The sequence below is a fragment of the Scylla paramamosain genome, chromosome 42 (assembly GCF_035594125.1).
Source record: "Scylla paramamosain isolate STU-SP2022 chromosome 42, ASM3559412v1, whole genome shotgun sequence".
NCBI lineage: Eukaryota > Metazoa > Arthropoda > Malacostraca > Decapoda > Portunidae > Scylla > Scylla paramamosain.
Window position 1 is genome coordinate 12,519,008 of NC_087192.1, and position 15,505 is coordinate 12,534,512.

General features: G+C 39.5%; 1 protein-coding gene across 5 annotated transcripts in view; it reads right to left on the reverse strand.

The window, feature by feature from the left end:
- Positions 1–15,505, reverse strand: part of LOC135093267 (GPI ethanolamine phosphate transferase 1-like) — a 293,072-nt gene that overhangs the window by 202,564 nt on the left and 75,003 nt on the right. For all 5 annotated transcript variants that reach the window (XM_063992366.1, XM_063992367.1, XM_063992369.1 and 2 more), the window contains exons 5-6: positions 10,877–11,103; positions 1,501–1,728 (exon numbers count right to left, since the gene is read on the reverse strand). In XM_063992366.1, coding sequence (XP_063848436.1) covers positions 1,501–1,728; positions 10,877–11,103 — 455 coding nt within the window. The remainder of the gene's footprint in view (positions 1–1,500; positions 1,729–10,876; positions 11,104–15,505) is intronic.

Genomic DNA, 15,505 nt, shown 5'->3' on the forward strand with positions numbered 1-15,505 from the left:
TCATGATTTAATACTACAATTTGTCATTCAACTACCAGCACAGCACTCTAAGGTTAATAGATTTTTTCGTTAGGTAGATGTTAGAGGTTGTTGTCCTTCATATAGGTGGTTGACCTATAAGCAAGGTATACCATAAGTCAGGATGGTCCAACTTCTTCAATATCTTGGGCCACTTCGTGTCTAAACGGTTACATGGAGGGCCAAATATGTGTGTGTGTGTGTGTGTGTGTGTGTGTGTGTGTGTGTGTGTGTGTGTGTGTGTGTGTGTGTGTGTGTGTGTGTGTGTGTGTGTGTGTGTAATTTATTTTTAAGAACCGAGACCTTTGCATGACTATATAAAAAAACAGTGTGTGATCTTAAGGTGCCACACAGTTTCTATGCAGGGCCTGCACACCATTCTGGTACTAGTTATTATAGTAACTATATTTCATATACAGACACAGGAACTCTGTCTGTGTTTTTTCATGTACAAAATAAATTTGTAATACAAGCAGTCGCAGGCCACAGAAAATCAACCGGTGGGCCACTTGTGCCCCATGGGCCAGTAGTTGGACCACCCTGCTATAAGTTATTAATTTTCTGGGCAGAAATCAGAGATCAACCTGTACTTGAGAATGACCCATACTCGAGGGAACACGGTAATCAAACCTTATTTGACATGTAAATCAAGACTTTTCAGTAACTGTAGTGTGGAGCTTTGATAAGTAAACTTATTATAAACAAAGGTAATAAAGAGAATAGAAAAAATGAAAACAAAGACTATGAAGATTTTAACATTGGCACCTCTACAGTCATTGACATTGTGAGGGAGAAGTCAAGCTCACAGAAATTTGTGACAAATAAATAAAGAAACATCAGGAAGATTATGAAAAAAGCCAAAACTACAACAATTAAGTGGTTTACTGTATGGCAAGATCTTTAAAAAAATGGTGTCTTCATTACCCCTGGATATTACTGGGATTTATATCTGGATTTATTGTGATTTACTGGCCTACAACTGATGTGAAATTTTTCTGTGCAATAAATACTCTATATAATTTTAATATTCCATTTACCCATTATATGAATTTATATTGTGTTTTCTGGGGTCCCATCCAATAATCTGAAAAATCTGATAATCTGAATGCCCTTTATTCCCCTGCAATTTGGATTAATGGACTTTTACTGTACTTCATAGAAAAGTTGAAAAAATTGCAACCATAATCCTGAATGGACAATATCATTGTACATAATTAGATTTTGGTGTGGTCCTCTAAATTTCCTTATCCATGAGCTATAACTGCATTTACATCTTCTTTTACCATTTACTTTTCTCACTCTACCAATCACTCTTAATATGCCTCAAACCTATTTTGTACATCCCCACTGTAGCACTCTTAAACAACTGCCATTCTTCTTTCACAATGTTTTTTCACTTCATCTCATGTACCTTCCAAATTCTCTTGATATGCTTTCATATCTCACTTTTGCCTAATTCCCTTACTTTTAAATTATACTTACAGCAGCATCAAACTGAGCAGTTTGTAAATAATTTCGAATAGTAGCAAGAAACTCCAGTTCCTTGTCAGGTGTTAGAATGGTAAAGGGCCAGTAAAAAATGGGCAATGTCTCTTCCTCCTTCTGTGTCCGCTTCTGCTGATACTGTGCCAACATTTGACGGGCATTAGCAAACAGGGCCTCAGATTTATACTCATCTGAAGTGGCTAGATATTCAACATGCAGCTTGCCCTGTAAAATATAGAACAACATTAAAATATGTTTACAGCTGAGAAATTTCTCTTAGATTTAAAGTCTCAATATGAGTATAAATGAGTGAACACTTAATCACCTTATTAAACAGTGAATTAATGCACTGAATCCATGAACATCCAACCAAAAACTAAACCAAGACCACTGCAAAAGAAGCAGATCATCTAGAGTTTTTAAGGTTTGAATCATCAACAATGTGGAAGTATGGGTATAATCCACACTAACTAAAATTTCACACACAAGCAAGTAGATACATGTTGCATGTATCCACACACACACACACACACACACACACCTAGCTGAGTGATACCAAGGTGAGAGCCATATGGTGTGGTGCTGTGCTGTCCTAAGAAAACAGATAATCAGAAGTGAGCAAAAAGTAATAATGACTGATGGAATAAGTGCAAAGGGTGGTGGTGGTATGGACATTGGTTTGTTTACATCCGAGGGTAGAGTGGCTGGGCCCAGAGCAATGCCTGATTTTTCAGGATTCAGTGATAAGGAGAGGCAAAGACAGAATATTCTTTGGAAAAGAATCATTGACATGGAAAGAGAACTAAAAGAGATGAAAGGCACAATGGGAATCTTGGAAAAGATTGTCAGTGACTTCGAAGCAGAAAAAGACATGTGGGAAAGAACTTATGATGACATTCTTATGAAAATTATCCTGAACTAAATGAAAATAGAGGGGGAGTGTGAAAACAGTCAAGGAGATAGATGAAAAGCAAAAAGTCTGGAAAAAAAGAACAAGAGAGTATAAACTTGAGGAAGATAATGGACAAACAGGTTAGGCTTAAGGATGAAGGATTAAAAAAAAAAGAAAAAGAAAAAGTGGTCAAGGTCATCAAGGAGAAGGAAGGAATAGTGAGAGACACAGTGAAAAAAAAAGAAGGCAATTGTGATCTGAGGTCTAAAGAAAGAATTTATGTTGGTAAGGCATAATAGGGAAAAGAAAGAAAAAATGCTGGTGGAAAAAGTATTGGTGGATGACAAGGACAACTTAGTGGGTGAGACTGAAGAAGTCCTCAGGTGTGGGAAATATAATGAAGATAAGATTTAATCTCAAAATGGAGCAGAAGAGATTGTGGCCAAGGCACAGAGATTAGCAAAAATGGAGATGCATAAACAAGTTTGTGTAAGGAAAGAGAGATTTAGAAGAAAGGAATATAATCAAGGACTTGAGCAAGCAAACCAAGGAAAAAAATCAAGGTGAGTACAGAAAAGAAAAAAAAATATTAGAAGGAAATGGGCATGAAGTTGAAGAGGTGGTACATAAAAGAAGACCAAGAATAAATGACACACTAAAAGTGGCATATACAAACATACATGGGCTAAAATCATCAGCACTAGAAATACAGGACTACCTAAGAGAACAACCAGATATCATGGAAATCACAAATTAAATTAGCCAGTAATCCAGCAACATAGAACATAGGGGAAGGCAAATATAACATATGGATGAGAAACTGAAAATAAGCAAGGAGGGAGAGTGATGATATTATTAAAGAAAGAAATGACCACTGGAGAGGGTGAAGCTGAAATACTGAAACTGGGAGTGAAATGGAGAGCAGATGGTTATATGAATTTCATAATAATTTATGTTCCACCAAAAAAACAAATGTTTGAATAGAACAAGACAAGAAAAATTACTATATTTCTCATCATATGAGAAGCACTTTTTTTTCCCAAAAATGCTCCAAAAAATCACCCCGTGTCTTATACAACAATGGTTAGGTATGGGTAGACCAATGGGTTATGGTTACCGGTACTAGAATAACACCTAAACACCACCGTTGGACTCCAGAATGAAATATGTATATTTATATATTATTAGATAATGATTATAAATTGAAAGTGCAAAAAATTACTAGATAATGATTATGAACCAAAATAATACTAAAATATAAAAACCTGTATTATCAAGATCAAGGTCAGAGACTTTAACATGGCAGGGAGCACTTTGTTCACCATTTCAAGTCAACAGCTGGGTAGAAGCACTGTAACTCTTCAGCCAATAGTGGAACGTCTTGAACACAGAGAAAGGCAGAAAGCAACAAAAAGTAGTATCATGGTCATAATTATTCAGTGACAGTTATGATCACTAATAAACTGGTATGATATTTTCTACTCTTCTGTGTTGGTTTGAGCTGCAACCTGGACAAAAGCCTGATTGAGGAGCAGGTTATGAAGTTCAGGGGAAAAGTGGGTCTTATTTTATTTTTCCTCAATATCCCCTGCCAAATTATGGTTGCATCTTATACTCCAATGCATCTTATATGGTGGGAAATATGGTAAATGACACAAGGAGTCACTTAGAGTCTTTACTCACAGAAAATAATGATGTACTCATAATGTAAGACTTTAATTGTAAGGCAGTGTCATGGGAAAACAGGTCAACAACAGATGGTGAAGTGTCATAGGGAAACAAAGTTTTGGAATTAGCCATGGAAAACCTCAGACAGTGGGCTGAGGAAAGCACGAGATTGTGTAGGAGTGACAAACCAGCAAAACTTGATCTGATTTTTACAAAGAAAGTGGTCATACTAGATAATATGATGTATAAGAAAACAATTGATAAGAATGAACATGCACTAATAGTTCCAGCTAAATGAAGGGGATATGGAAATAAAAAATAAGGACCAAGAAAAGGCTGGAATAACTATAGCAAAGCAAATTTCCAAAAACAAAGGAAGCATTCTGTGGATGCACAATGGGACCTATTCTTCAACACAAATGACAATGACAAGAAATGAGCCATCTTCCTAGAAACACACAAAAAAGGAGTGGATAAATGGATACTGAAAAAGAATTGATCAACAAAAAAAGGGAAGAATGGTTCAGTTGGGAATGTTATACAAGCCAGACAACAAAAAAAAAATATGGAAGAAGTCAAGAAAAAACATGGGGCAAGACAACTGGTCTAATTACAAAAGAAAAAGAAACCAATATATTAAGACGAGAAGAAATGAACAGAAGAATTATGAAAAGAACATTATTGATAAGTGCAAGGATGAATCAAAATTATTCTACAAATATATCAATGGCAAATTTAAAAATATAGAGATGAAATTAAGAAACTCATAGACAGTGGTACAATTATAGAAAATATGAATGAACTAGAAGAGATGATGAATGATAGTTTGCAAGTTTTCACTAGAGAAAGTGTCTTCAGTGAAATAGCTAGAACAACAGATAGGCAAGACAAATTAACAAGGAAAAGGACAACAAAACAAGAAGTCAAGAAAATTATGGATGTACTTGATAGGAGGAAAGTGACAGGACTGGATGGCATATCAAACTGGCTTCTGCATGAGTCCAGTCCCCAAATGTCTGAGAAGATTGGTAACTTAATACATCACTGGACCAAGGAAAAGAACCAAAGGACTGGAAACAGGCATAGTTCCAATATACAAAAATGAGAATAGAGAATATCCTCTGAACTAGATCTATTTTGATAGCAAGTGTAAAAGCAAAGACATGTGAGAGTAGAGTAATAAAGAAATGGACAGAACACCTGGAGACTAACAATATCTTAACAGAAAGATCACTTGGATTCAGAGGAGGCTGATTGTCTACAACAAATCTAGTAAGCTTCTACTCCAGGATAATTGATATAGTGGATGAAAGAGAAGGATGGGTTGACTGTATATACCTTAAGTTGAAAAAGGCATTTTGATGAGGTGCTGCACAAAAGACTAATGTGGAAATTGAAACATGAAACAGGAATTGGAGGATCAGTACTAAAATGGATGGAAAATTTTTTTATTCAATAAAGAAATAAGGACAGTGAGGTGATAAGGAGGTGATAGGCAGGGTCCCTCAAGGATATGTACTGGCACCGATTATGTTCGCAGTGTATGTAAAGGATATGGGAGAAAGTGTAACAGGCTATACAAGTATGTTTCCAGATGACACCAAGATAATGAAGAAAGTGACAAACCAAGAAGAATGAGGTGCCTTGCAAATAAGAATGGGCTTGTAAATGGCAAATGGAATTTAATGCTAAGAAATGCAACTTGATGGAATTCAGAAAGACCTGTAGAAGAATTAAAGGGGATTATTCGTTAGCCAATGAAAGAATTAGTAAAACAACAGAAGAGAAAGATTTGAGAGTAATTATGACAGATAAATTATTGACAGAGAAGCACATAAGTAAAACAACTGGAGAAATGTATAACCTACAAAAAAAATATAAGGATAGCCTTTACGTACCTGGATGAAGTTATGATCAAGAAATTGATAACATTGATGATATGGCCAAGATTGAAATATGCAGCATTTGTGTGGTTACCAAGACCAAAGAAAGAAATCAGAAAGTTTGAAAGAATACAGAGAGCTGCAACAAAAATACTAGCAAGACTAAGCAATCTCCCATATGAAGAAAGACAAAAAGAATTATGACTAACAACATTGGAATAAAGAAGGCAGAGAGGAGACCTAATAGTGATATACAAAATCCAAGAGGGAAAGGAGAAAATCAAATGAGCAGAGTTTGTGTCAAGGATGCAAGTGACAGAAGAGGACATAGTAAGAAACTGAAAAAAATAAGGGCACATACAGAAGAGACCTCAAGAAATACAGCTTTACATGTGGATTGGAATAAACTTGATGAAGAGATTGTGTGTGCAAAAACAATTCATGAATTTAAGGCAAAGTTAGATACTAAGAAATATAGAGACCGGACAGCACAAGCCTAAGTATGGCTCTTATCCTGTATCTTAAACTAGGTAAATACAAACACACATATGCTGAGATAATGAGCACATATTAACGTAGTTTTCTAAACAAGAGAGTACCAATACTATAAAACTGCCATAATTGCTGCTGCATTATTGTATCTGTGTAACAAAATTCACTTAACTGGGGCTAACCCACTATATATTATTTTAAGTATCTCTATGATGACCTGGAAGTGTTGGTACTGCAACCTGTTTGGAGAGCTTTATTCATATCTGTCCAGTAAAACAGTGTGTGTGTGTGTGTGTGTGTGTGTGTGTGTGTGTGTGTGTGTGTATGTGTGTGTGTTATTCATCCCCAGTTGTTTGCTGGTCGCATGACACAGCAGGTTGTGTTGTGCGACCAGCAGACAACTGGGGATGAATAACACTAACACACACACACACACACACACACACACACACACACACAGTATGGCGACAGTGTGGTCGCCATACAAGAAAAAGGATTTAAGGAAGTTGGAGAGAGTTCAGAGAGCAGCTATGAAGATGGTACCAAGTATCAGGGACTTGTCATATGAAGAGAGACTGGAAAGGCTACATCTACCAACGTTGGAAAAGAGGAGAGGAAGGGGAGACTTGATCGCGATATATAAAGCATATGAGGGAGTAAAGGAGGTGGACCGGAGCGACTTAATGGTCTGGGATACATGGGACACTAGAGGACGTGGAAAGAGGCTGAAGAGGAGTGCTTGTAGAAGAGATGTCAAAAAGTATAGTTTCCCATATAGAAGTATTGATGTATGGAACAGTCTGGATGAGGAGATAGTAAATGCATGGATTCAAGGCTAAGTTGGATATTAAAAGATATGGAGATGGGACAGCACAAGCATAGCTCTTTTCCCATAAAGCACAACTAGGTAAATACAACTAAGTAAATACACACACATACACACACACATACACTGTTTTACTGGACAGATATCCCCCCCACAGAAAGAGCTTGTACTGAACAATCTTTGGATAAGACTGAGACCAATCACACACCACACACCAGGTCAGCAAGGCCACAACTCAGTCTGTAACCTATACCTATGTGCTGCTAGAACAGGGGCTACATATCTGCCTCACTGCTCTTAGTGAGACCTTCTCAGCTATGAGCCAAGCATGCTAACCACTACACTGTAGTGTGTACTGCATTATTATGTGGTGTGTGCAACGCTACAAGGAGTGTATATTTACCTAGTTGTATTTACCTAGTTGTAATTTAGAGGGCCTGAGCTACGTTCATGTGGTCCTGCCTCCATATCTACACTCCTCCAGTTTTTCCTTAAAGTTGTGCACACTTGTTGCCAATACTACATCCTCACTTAGCTTGTTCCAAACTTCTATATTTCTTTGTGGGAAACTACGTTTTTTTAAAAGTTATTCAAGTATCTTCTTTTTCTTAGTTTTTTGCTGTGGCCCTGTGTGTATCTGATATTTTCTACTACTCTTATCAGTAATTTCTCATTAACAATTTCTTCCATTATATTCCACAATTTATAAATCAGTATCATCTCCCCTTTCTCTTCTTTGTTCCAATGTTAGCAGGTTCATTTCATTTAACCAGTCTTCATATGTTAATTCTTATTCCAGCATTGGTCTAATCATAGTGGTAATTATCTTTCTCATCATATCTTTATCCATGTGGTGGAATGCTGTTCCAATATCTCTCACCATTTTATATATACAGTGGAACCTAAGTTCTGGAACTTAATTCACTCCTGAATGCCATTTGAAATCCAAAATATTAAAAAACTGAACCTATTTTCCCCACATGAATCAATGTAAAATGGATTAATCAGTTCCCAGACACTAGTCTACCCTGTCTTAGTGGCTTACAACAGATGCTCCCACAGTCAAGATGGCTGCTTAACAACATCTCCAGCTCACAAATTATTTGTCCAGAAAGGATGTACTGAAGGAATTTATTGACACAGAACTCACCAGAAGATATTGTTTAGACCACACAGGTGTTCTCTTTGTCACCGATCTAGTGAGGAAAGCCTTAAAGAAGGACACAGAAAGGAGCAATCCATTTACAGCCAAAAGGAAGGTGGTCATAACACTGCTGATGGGAAAAGCTACTGGAAAAATGCAATTGTGCAGTAGTGATGGCATTGGGGTGACTGCTCTTTGTATTCTTTCTAATTTTATAATATTCCTCTTTATATGAGGAGACCACATCACTGTTACATATTCCAATCTTGGTCTTATCATGGAAATCAACAACTTTTTTATCATTCCTTCATCTAAATATGAAAATGCCATTCTTACTCTTTTTAACAAATTCATCATCTCTCCAATGATTTTATCAATGTGTCTGTCTGGAGTCAAATTTTCAGTAACTGTTACTCCCAAAGCCACTTCCACTTTTGACTTCTTTAACTTCACACCATCCATCTCATAATGATATTGTATTCTTTTCTTACTCTTACCAAACTCCATTACTTTACATTTACTTTATTTGAATTCCATCTGCCAAGATTTACTCAATCTATTTATCTTATTTAAATCATCTTGCAGTACCATACAGTCATTTACATTTTCTACCCTTCTCATCAGCTTAGCATCATCTGCAAATAAGTTCATATAATTATCTATTTCTTCATTTATGTTGTTCACATATATTACAAACATTATTGGTCCCAACACTGACACCTGTGGGACACCACTAGTTACTTTCAGCCAAGATGAATTTTGGTCTTGTATTACTGTTCTCATCTCTCTATCATCCAGATAATCCTCCATCCACTCCAGCAGTCTTCCTCCAGTTTTTCCATAATTCTTTATCTTTCATAACAATCTTCAGTGTGGTACTTTGTCAAACGCTTTCTTCAAGTCTAAGTAGACACCATCCACCCATCCATCTCTTTCCTGCACAATACTGACTATCCTTGAATAAAAGGGCAGTAAGTTCATGGAGCATGGTCTTGTATTACAGTTCTCATCTCTCTATCATCCAGATAATCCTCCATCCACTCCAGTAGTCTTCCTCCAATTTTTCCATAATTTTTCATCTTTCATAACAATCTCCAGTGTGGTACTTTGTCAAATGCATTCTTCAAGTCTAAGTAGACACCATCCACCCATCCGTCTCTTTCTTGCACAGTACTGACTATCCTTGAATAAAGGAGCATGATCTTCCCCTCCTAAATCCAAATTGACAGTTTACCAAAATTTTATCTCTTTCCAAGTGTTCCATCCATCTTTCCTTTATTGTTCTTTTGCATAGTTTTCCTACAACACTAGTCAAGGACACTGCTCTATAATTTAATGGGTTTTCCTTATTTCCTCCTTTGAATATTGGTGTAATATATGCTCTCTTCCAGTCTTATGGTACTCTTCCCTGTGACACTGATGTCACCACGAGATTGTGAATTTTATCAGCCAGTAGTTCTCTACATTCCTTCAATATCCAGTTTGATACTCTATCTGGACCAGTTGCTTTATTTACATCAAGTTCTTCCATCATCTTAAGTATTTTCTCATAACTGATTGGGACTGTACTTAGTATATTCCTCACCAACTTATCCCTTCCAGCATCAAACTCCCCTTCCACAGTAAATACAGATCTGAAACTATTGTTCATAACCTCCACCATGTCCTGTGCATCCTCATAGATTTTTCCTTCAACTTTCATTCTTGATATACCTTCATTCTTCTTCATTTTCTCATTCTAAAGAATAGTTTGGTTTCATTTATACATTTATCTATTATATCTCTTTCATAGTTTCTTCCCTCCATTCTTATTATCTCAATGTACTTATTTCTAGCATCAATATATTCCTCCCATCTGCTCTCAGTTTTCCTCTTCTTCCATCTAGCTTACAATTTGTAGCCACTTTGCATTTTGTTTTGAACCATTCTTTATCCTTTCTACATCTTGGTCCTCCTCCTCTAGGTACAAATTTCTCCACAGTAGAATTATATATCCTTATAAATTCATCCCATTTTTCCCAAACATTTTCTGTCTCCAAAGTCTTTCCAGTCCATGGTAACAAAGTATTTTCTTAATTTTTCAAAGTCAGCTTTACTATATTTAAATCTTTTCACCTTATAATTTTCATCAATGATTATATTTTCATTTTTCAATTCCATCAACACATGATCATTTTTATCTAGAGGGCTATCATAGTGTATAGTTTCAATAATTTCCATGTCCTTGGTAAACACTAAATCAAGTCTTGATGACTGTCTGTGTGTGTGTGTGTGTGTGTGTGTGTGTGTGTGTGTGTGTGTGTGTGTGTGTGTGTGTGTGTGTGTGTGTGTGTGTGTGTGTGTGTGTGTGTGTGTGTGTGTGTGTGTGTGCATTGACTTTCCACATTTATAAAATGGGTAAAATTTGTTTACAAGAAGGATATCATTAACCCAGCACATTGTTCCATGACATGCAAGATGGGACTCACCACATTATTGACTGGAATAGGTATGCCGAGAATAGAAGCCATAAGGGGTGCAACATCTGCCTGATGAAGATCATGGCGTCTTACATGAGTTAGACCCCAACGTTCCACCCTGGCATCATACATCATCTTCTCCTTAAACTCTGAAGGATCCTTGGGCATTGCCACTCCTGCACCCCAGGCTATAATGGGCGTCTCTGTCTCACTTGGGTCACCAGCTCCATGAGATCCTGAGAAAAAGAAAATATTTCCTTTAAAAAAATTTCAACCAACTCATAAAATCTTTGACTTTAATGTTTGAATTTCATAAGCAAAATGTAATATGAAGTAGCTTCATATTCATCTATGTTAAGCTAAGTTCCACATGAGTACAATTCATCTGCATCCTCCATCAAATTTATCCTCCATCAAAATATGGTATTATACTTCCTTAAGTACAGGTCGAATTCTGAAGGTCAAATATTTAAATAAAACATTAAGAGTTAACCTATAAACAGGAATAAAATTTCTTAGCTCAAAAATTCAGGAACTCCAACCATGATAGGAAGGGCCAGTACCAACTCTTGGTTTCAAAAATAAAATGTATACTTACTATGATGAGCAAACAAGACAAATCCTTACCAGTTACTTAGTATTGAAGAGATCAGTTGTGCGTTAAGATGAAGCTCACAGATTTATAATAAACATGAGTTACTTTATATGTGGTTTCAAAGGTCTTTGTTGAAATGTTGAGCACAGGCTCAGTTACTATATGCCTATAAATAAATTACAATTACTTTAAAGATGAAGCCAAATATTTATTCATATTGAAAATTATTTAACTTAGGCATGTCATACTGAAAATTATTTAACTTACAGAATAATGGTAGTATAGATAATGTATTATTGTTAGTAGTAGTAGTAGTAGTAGTAGTAGTAGTAGTAGTAGTAGTAGTAGTAGTAGTAGTAGTAGTAGTAGTAGTAGTAGCAGCAGCAGAAGTAGTAGTAGTATCGTTATCATTATTATAAACAAAACCGAGTGGTACAGAAGATGTGTGTGTGTAATAATAATAATAATAATAAAAATAATAATAATAATAATAATAATAATAATAATAATAATAATAATAATAATAATAATAAACGGTTTATTATTTAGGCAGTTAACAAACTGAAAATGTACAGAGGGGGTGGGGAAATACTTAACATTACTCCTAAAGGTAAATCTAATCTAGAAGGAACTATTGATTGATGGCTCGCACCATGGTGGGAATCGCGCTGAGTCTGTACCGGTCTGTGAGCGGCGCCTTTAGGGGGGTTATCTTGTTGTGGTGTCTGGTGGCACAGACCGGGCGAGGCGTGTCAGGTGGCAGCATGTTTCTGAGACGTGGATGATGCAGTAGTCCCCTTCCAAACTTCTCCAGAGCCTCTCGGTACCTGGTGGATAGTCTGGACAGACTCAGGGTGGTCAGGGCTTCTTCATAGGTGGTGTAGGTAGGGCCAAGGATGACTCTGCACACCCTTTTCTGCACACTTTCTAGCTGTAGCTGTTGAGTGTGTGTGAGGGAGGAGGACCACGCTGGGGAGGCGTACATGAGTTTGGGGAGGATGAAGGTGAGGTACACCCCCCTTAACTCATCTGTGGGCGTCCCCAGCGACCTGAGTCTGCGCAGCATGTACAGCCTGTAGGTAGCTAATCTTAAGGTGCTGGCGACATGCTGCTTCCAGGTCAGCTGTTCGTCCACCGTGACTCCAAGAAGCTTGGCACATCGGACCACCTGGAGGGGGTGAGGGCCCACTGTGAGCTGGGGAGGTGGCACTGGTACAGAGGAGATACAGAAATGCATCACCACAGTTTTGCTGTGGTTGATGGTCATCCTGCTCTCCTCCGTCCATGTCTGCAGTCACTCTAGAATTGCTTGCAGTGGCGAGTAGTCCGGGTTCTTGGTGGAAACTGGGAAGCCCATGGTGCAGTCGTCCACATACTTCCAGCGATGGGGGGTGTCAGTGAGGGCGTCGTTAATGAGGAGGAGGAAACATAGAGGACCCATCTTGGTCCCCTGGGGGACCCCACATGTCAGCTGTTGGAAATTAGAGACAGAGCCCTGATAGCGAACGGCCTGATGCCTCCCTGTGAGGAAGTCGGCTAGCCATGCTACCAGGTTAGGAGGGAGACCCAGACTTACTGCCTTGCTGATGACAAGTGTGATCAACAAGATCAAAGGCTTTTTTGAAGTCCACAAAAGCAACAGCTAGAGAGGTGTTTCGCTTGTCCAGGTGGCTGTGGATGAATTAAAGGAAGCTGATCTGGTAACGGGAGGTGGAGGTGGCTTTAATATTTCCAAATTGTGTGATATCCATGGTATTACAAATTTTGGTGTAGGCCCAGTCATACACAAAATCTTCACAAATAAGGCTAGGGATGGGGTTGATAGAGACTGGCCTGAGGTCATTGAGTGACTGTGGACTGGAAGTTTTGGGGATGGGGGTGACGTAAGATGTCTTCCAGTCCGCGGGGCAAGAGTGTTGGAAGAGTGAAGCGTTTATTATGGAGCATAGTGGTGTTGCTAGCTCTACAGCAAACTCCTTGTAAATTTTTATAGGAAGGTCAGTGGGTGTGGTGGATCTTGGTTTGAGTTTGAGTATTCTCTTAAAAACATCAACCGCCTGGACAATGGGGGAAGGGGAGGGAGTGGAAAGATAGGCAGGAAGCAGAGTGATGTGGAGGGGAGGAAAGGTCTGACAGATAGCAGCAAAGTGATCGTTCATCTCCTGAGCCGCGAGATTAGCAGGAAGGTGTGAGGTGCAAGGAAGAGATGAAGTGTGCTTTTGTAGGCCACACAAAGCTTTGATCTTAGCGTACCACTGTCTGTTGCTGGTCAGCTTGAGGTGGTGTATCTTGTCTGGGTAATAGCTTGCCTTTGCAGCCTTAATCTCCCTGATCACTCTGTTTCTTAGTTTCCTGTATAGGACCAGGCAGGAGTGGAACGCCCAGGTCTGCTGACGCATGAGTCTTTTAATGCGGGGCGTCATCCAGGGAGCATCAGACGGGTGCGCTGTGACGCTCTTGACTGGAAAGTAGCGGTGGAAGGCTTCTGTGGTGGTGGTGACGTAATTTTGCCATTTTGAGTGGACGTCCTCCACATCCAACACCTCGGTCCATGGGTGTTGTGTCACCCACTGTCCAAACTCCCTCATGGCTGAGTCAGGCATGGGGTGGTGGGTCCTGGGGACAGCTGACCGGGGGGTCGAGGTGGTGGGTGTGGGTGTCCACAGTATGGGGAGGTGGGTGCTCCGTCCCATGTGAGGCAGCGGCGAGTACTGCTGGCCCAGGTCTGTCAGATTAAGGTTGAGGATGGCTTGCTGGTGGGTGGGGAAGTCCACGACCTGGATGAGGTGTAGCTGGTGTAGGATATCGTTGATATCTAATCTGTTAAAGTCCCCACAGATGACCAGCTTGGCGGCAGGATACCTCACCCTCAGGGCATCAGCAGTGTTGATGATGTGAGCTGTGAGTAACTGTGCTGTGGCGGCTCGTGGGGGGTGGTACACGATGCACACGATGATGGAGGCCGTGTTGCTGGGATGGCAGGGGAACGTAACTCTCACCCACAGGGCCTCCACACTGGCAGGAATATTGACAGGGAGGTGTGAGGGGCTGAGGGCAGAGCAGCAGAAAACGGCCACTCCCCCCGCCCCCTGCGTCCTGACCTGAGGTGATGGTAGAGTAGTCCTGTATCGTGCACACCTCAGGAACAATCTGCCACGCCTCAGTAACCGCCACAATGTCCGCACAAGTAGAACTCACCGTCACAATCAACTCGTCCATCTTGTTGGCCAGAGACGTCACATTAAATAAGAGGAGGGAGGGAAGACTATACCACACATGCGGCACTTCAAAGTGTTTGTATTCCCTCTTCTCTGCCCTGCGGTCTTCTCTGGCACTGGAGGTCACTACCTTGATGGGACGCACCACACTTTTGCCTCCTCTCGATCCGCGGTTCCTAAATAGCTTCAAAGTCTTAAGGCACTGTATCACATTGGGTGGTGGGTAACCGGATCCTCGCGTACGATGCAGAAGGTAGTTGCGTTCGTACGTTCGCACTGAAGCACACATTATTCTTTATGTGTCGACATGCACTCGCTAAAAGTGTTCACAAGTACAACAATCCCACCAGGGTGAGCCTAAAACTAAAAGCTAAAGATTGAAAACAGAAAAAAACTGAGGTCACTATCACTAGGGGGCGGGGAAGGCCAACAAGCTGGCCAAGGCTGCTCAAGAGCACCTAATGTCACACGTCCTGCCTGTGTGAGGTCAGGACGGTGTGTGTGTGTGTGTGTGTGTGTGTGTGTGTGTGTGTGTGTGTGTGTGTGTGTGTGTGTGTGTGTGTGTGTGTGTATTTACCTAGTTGTATTTACCTAGTTGTATAGTACAGGGTCCGAGCCAAAGCTCAATTAGTCCTGTCTCCATACCCGAATTTGTCCAATTTCTCTTTAAACATGTGCACACTCTTTGCCGCAACCACCTCTTCTTTTAAGTTATTCCATATTTCAACCGTTCGATGCGGAAAGCTGTATTTCTTAATATCTCCCAAACAATGACTTCTTTAATTTCTTCATATGTCCCCTTGTACGTCTATCTCCTTCCTCCAC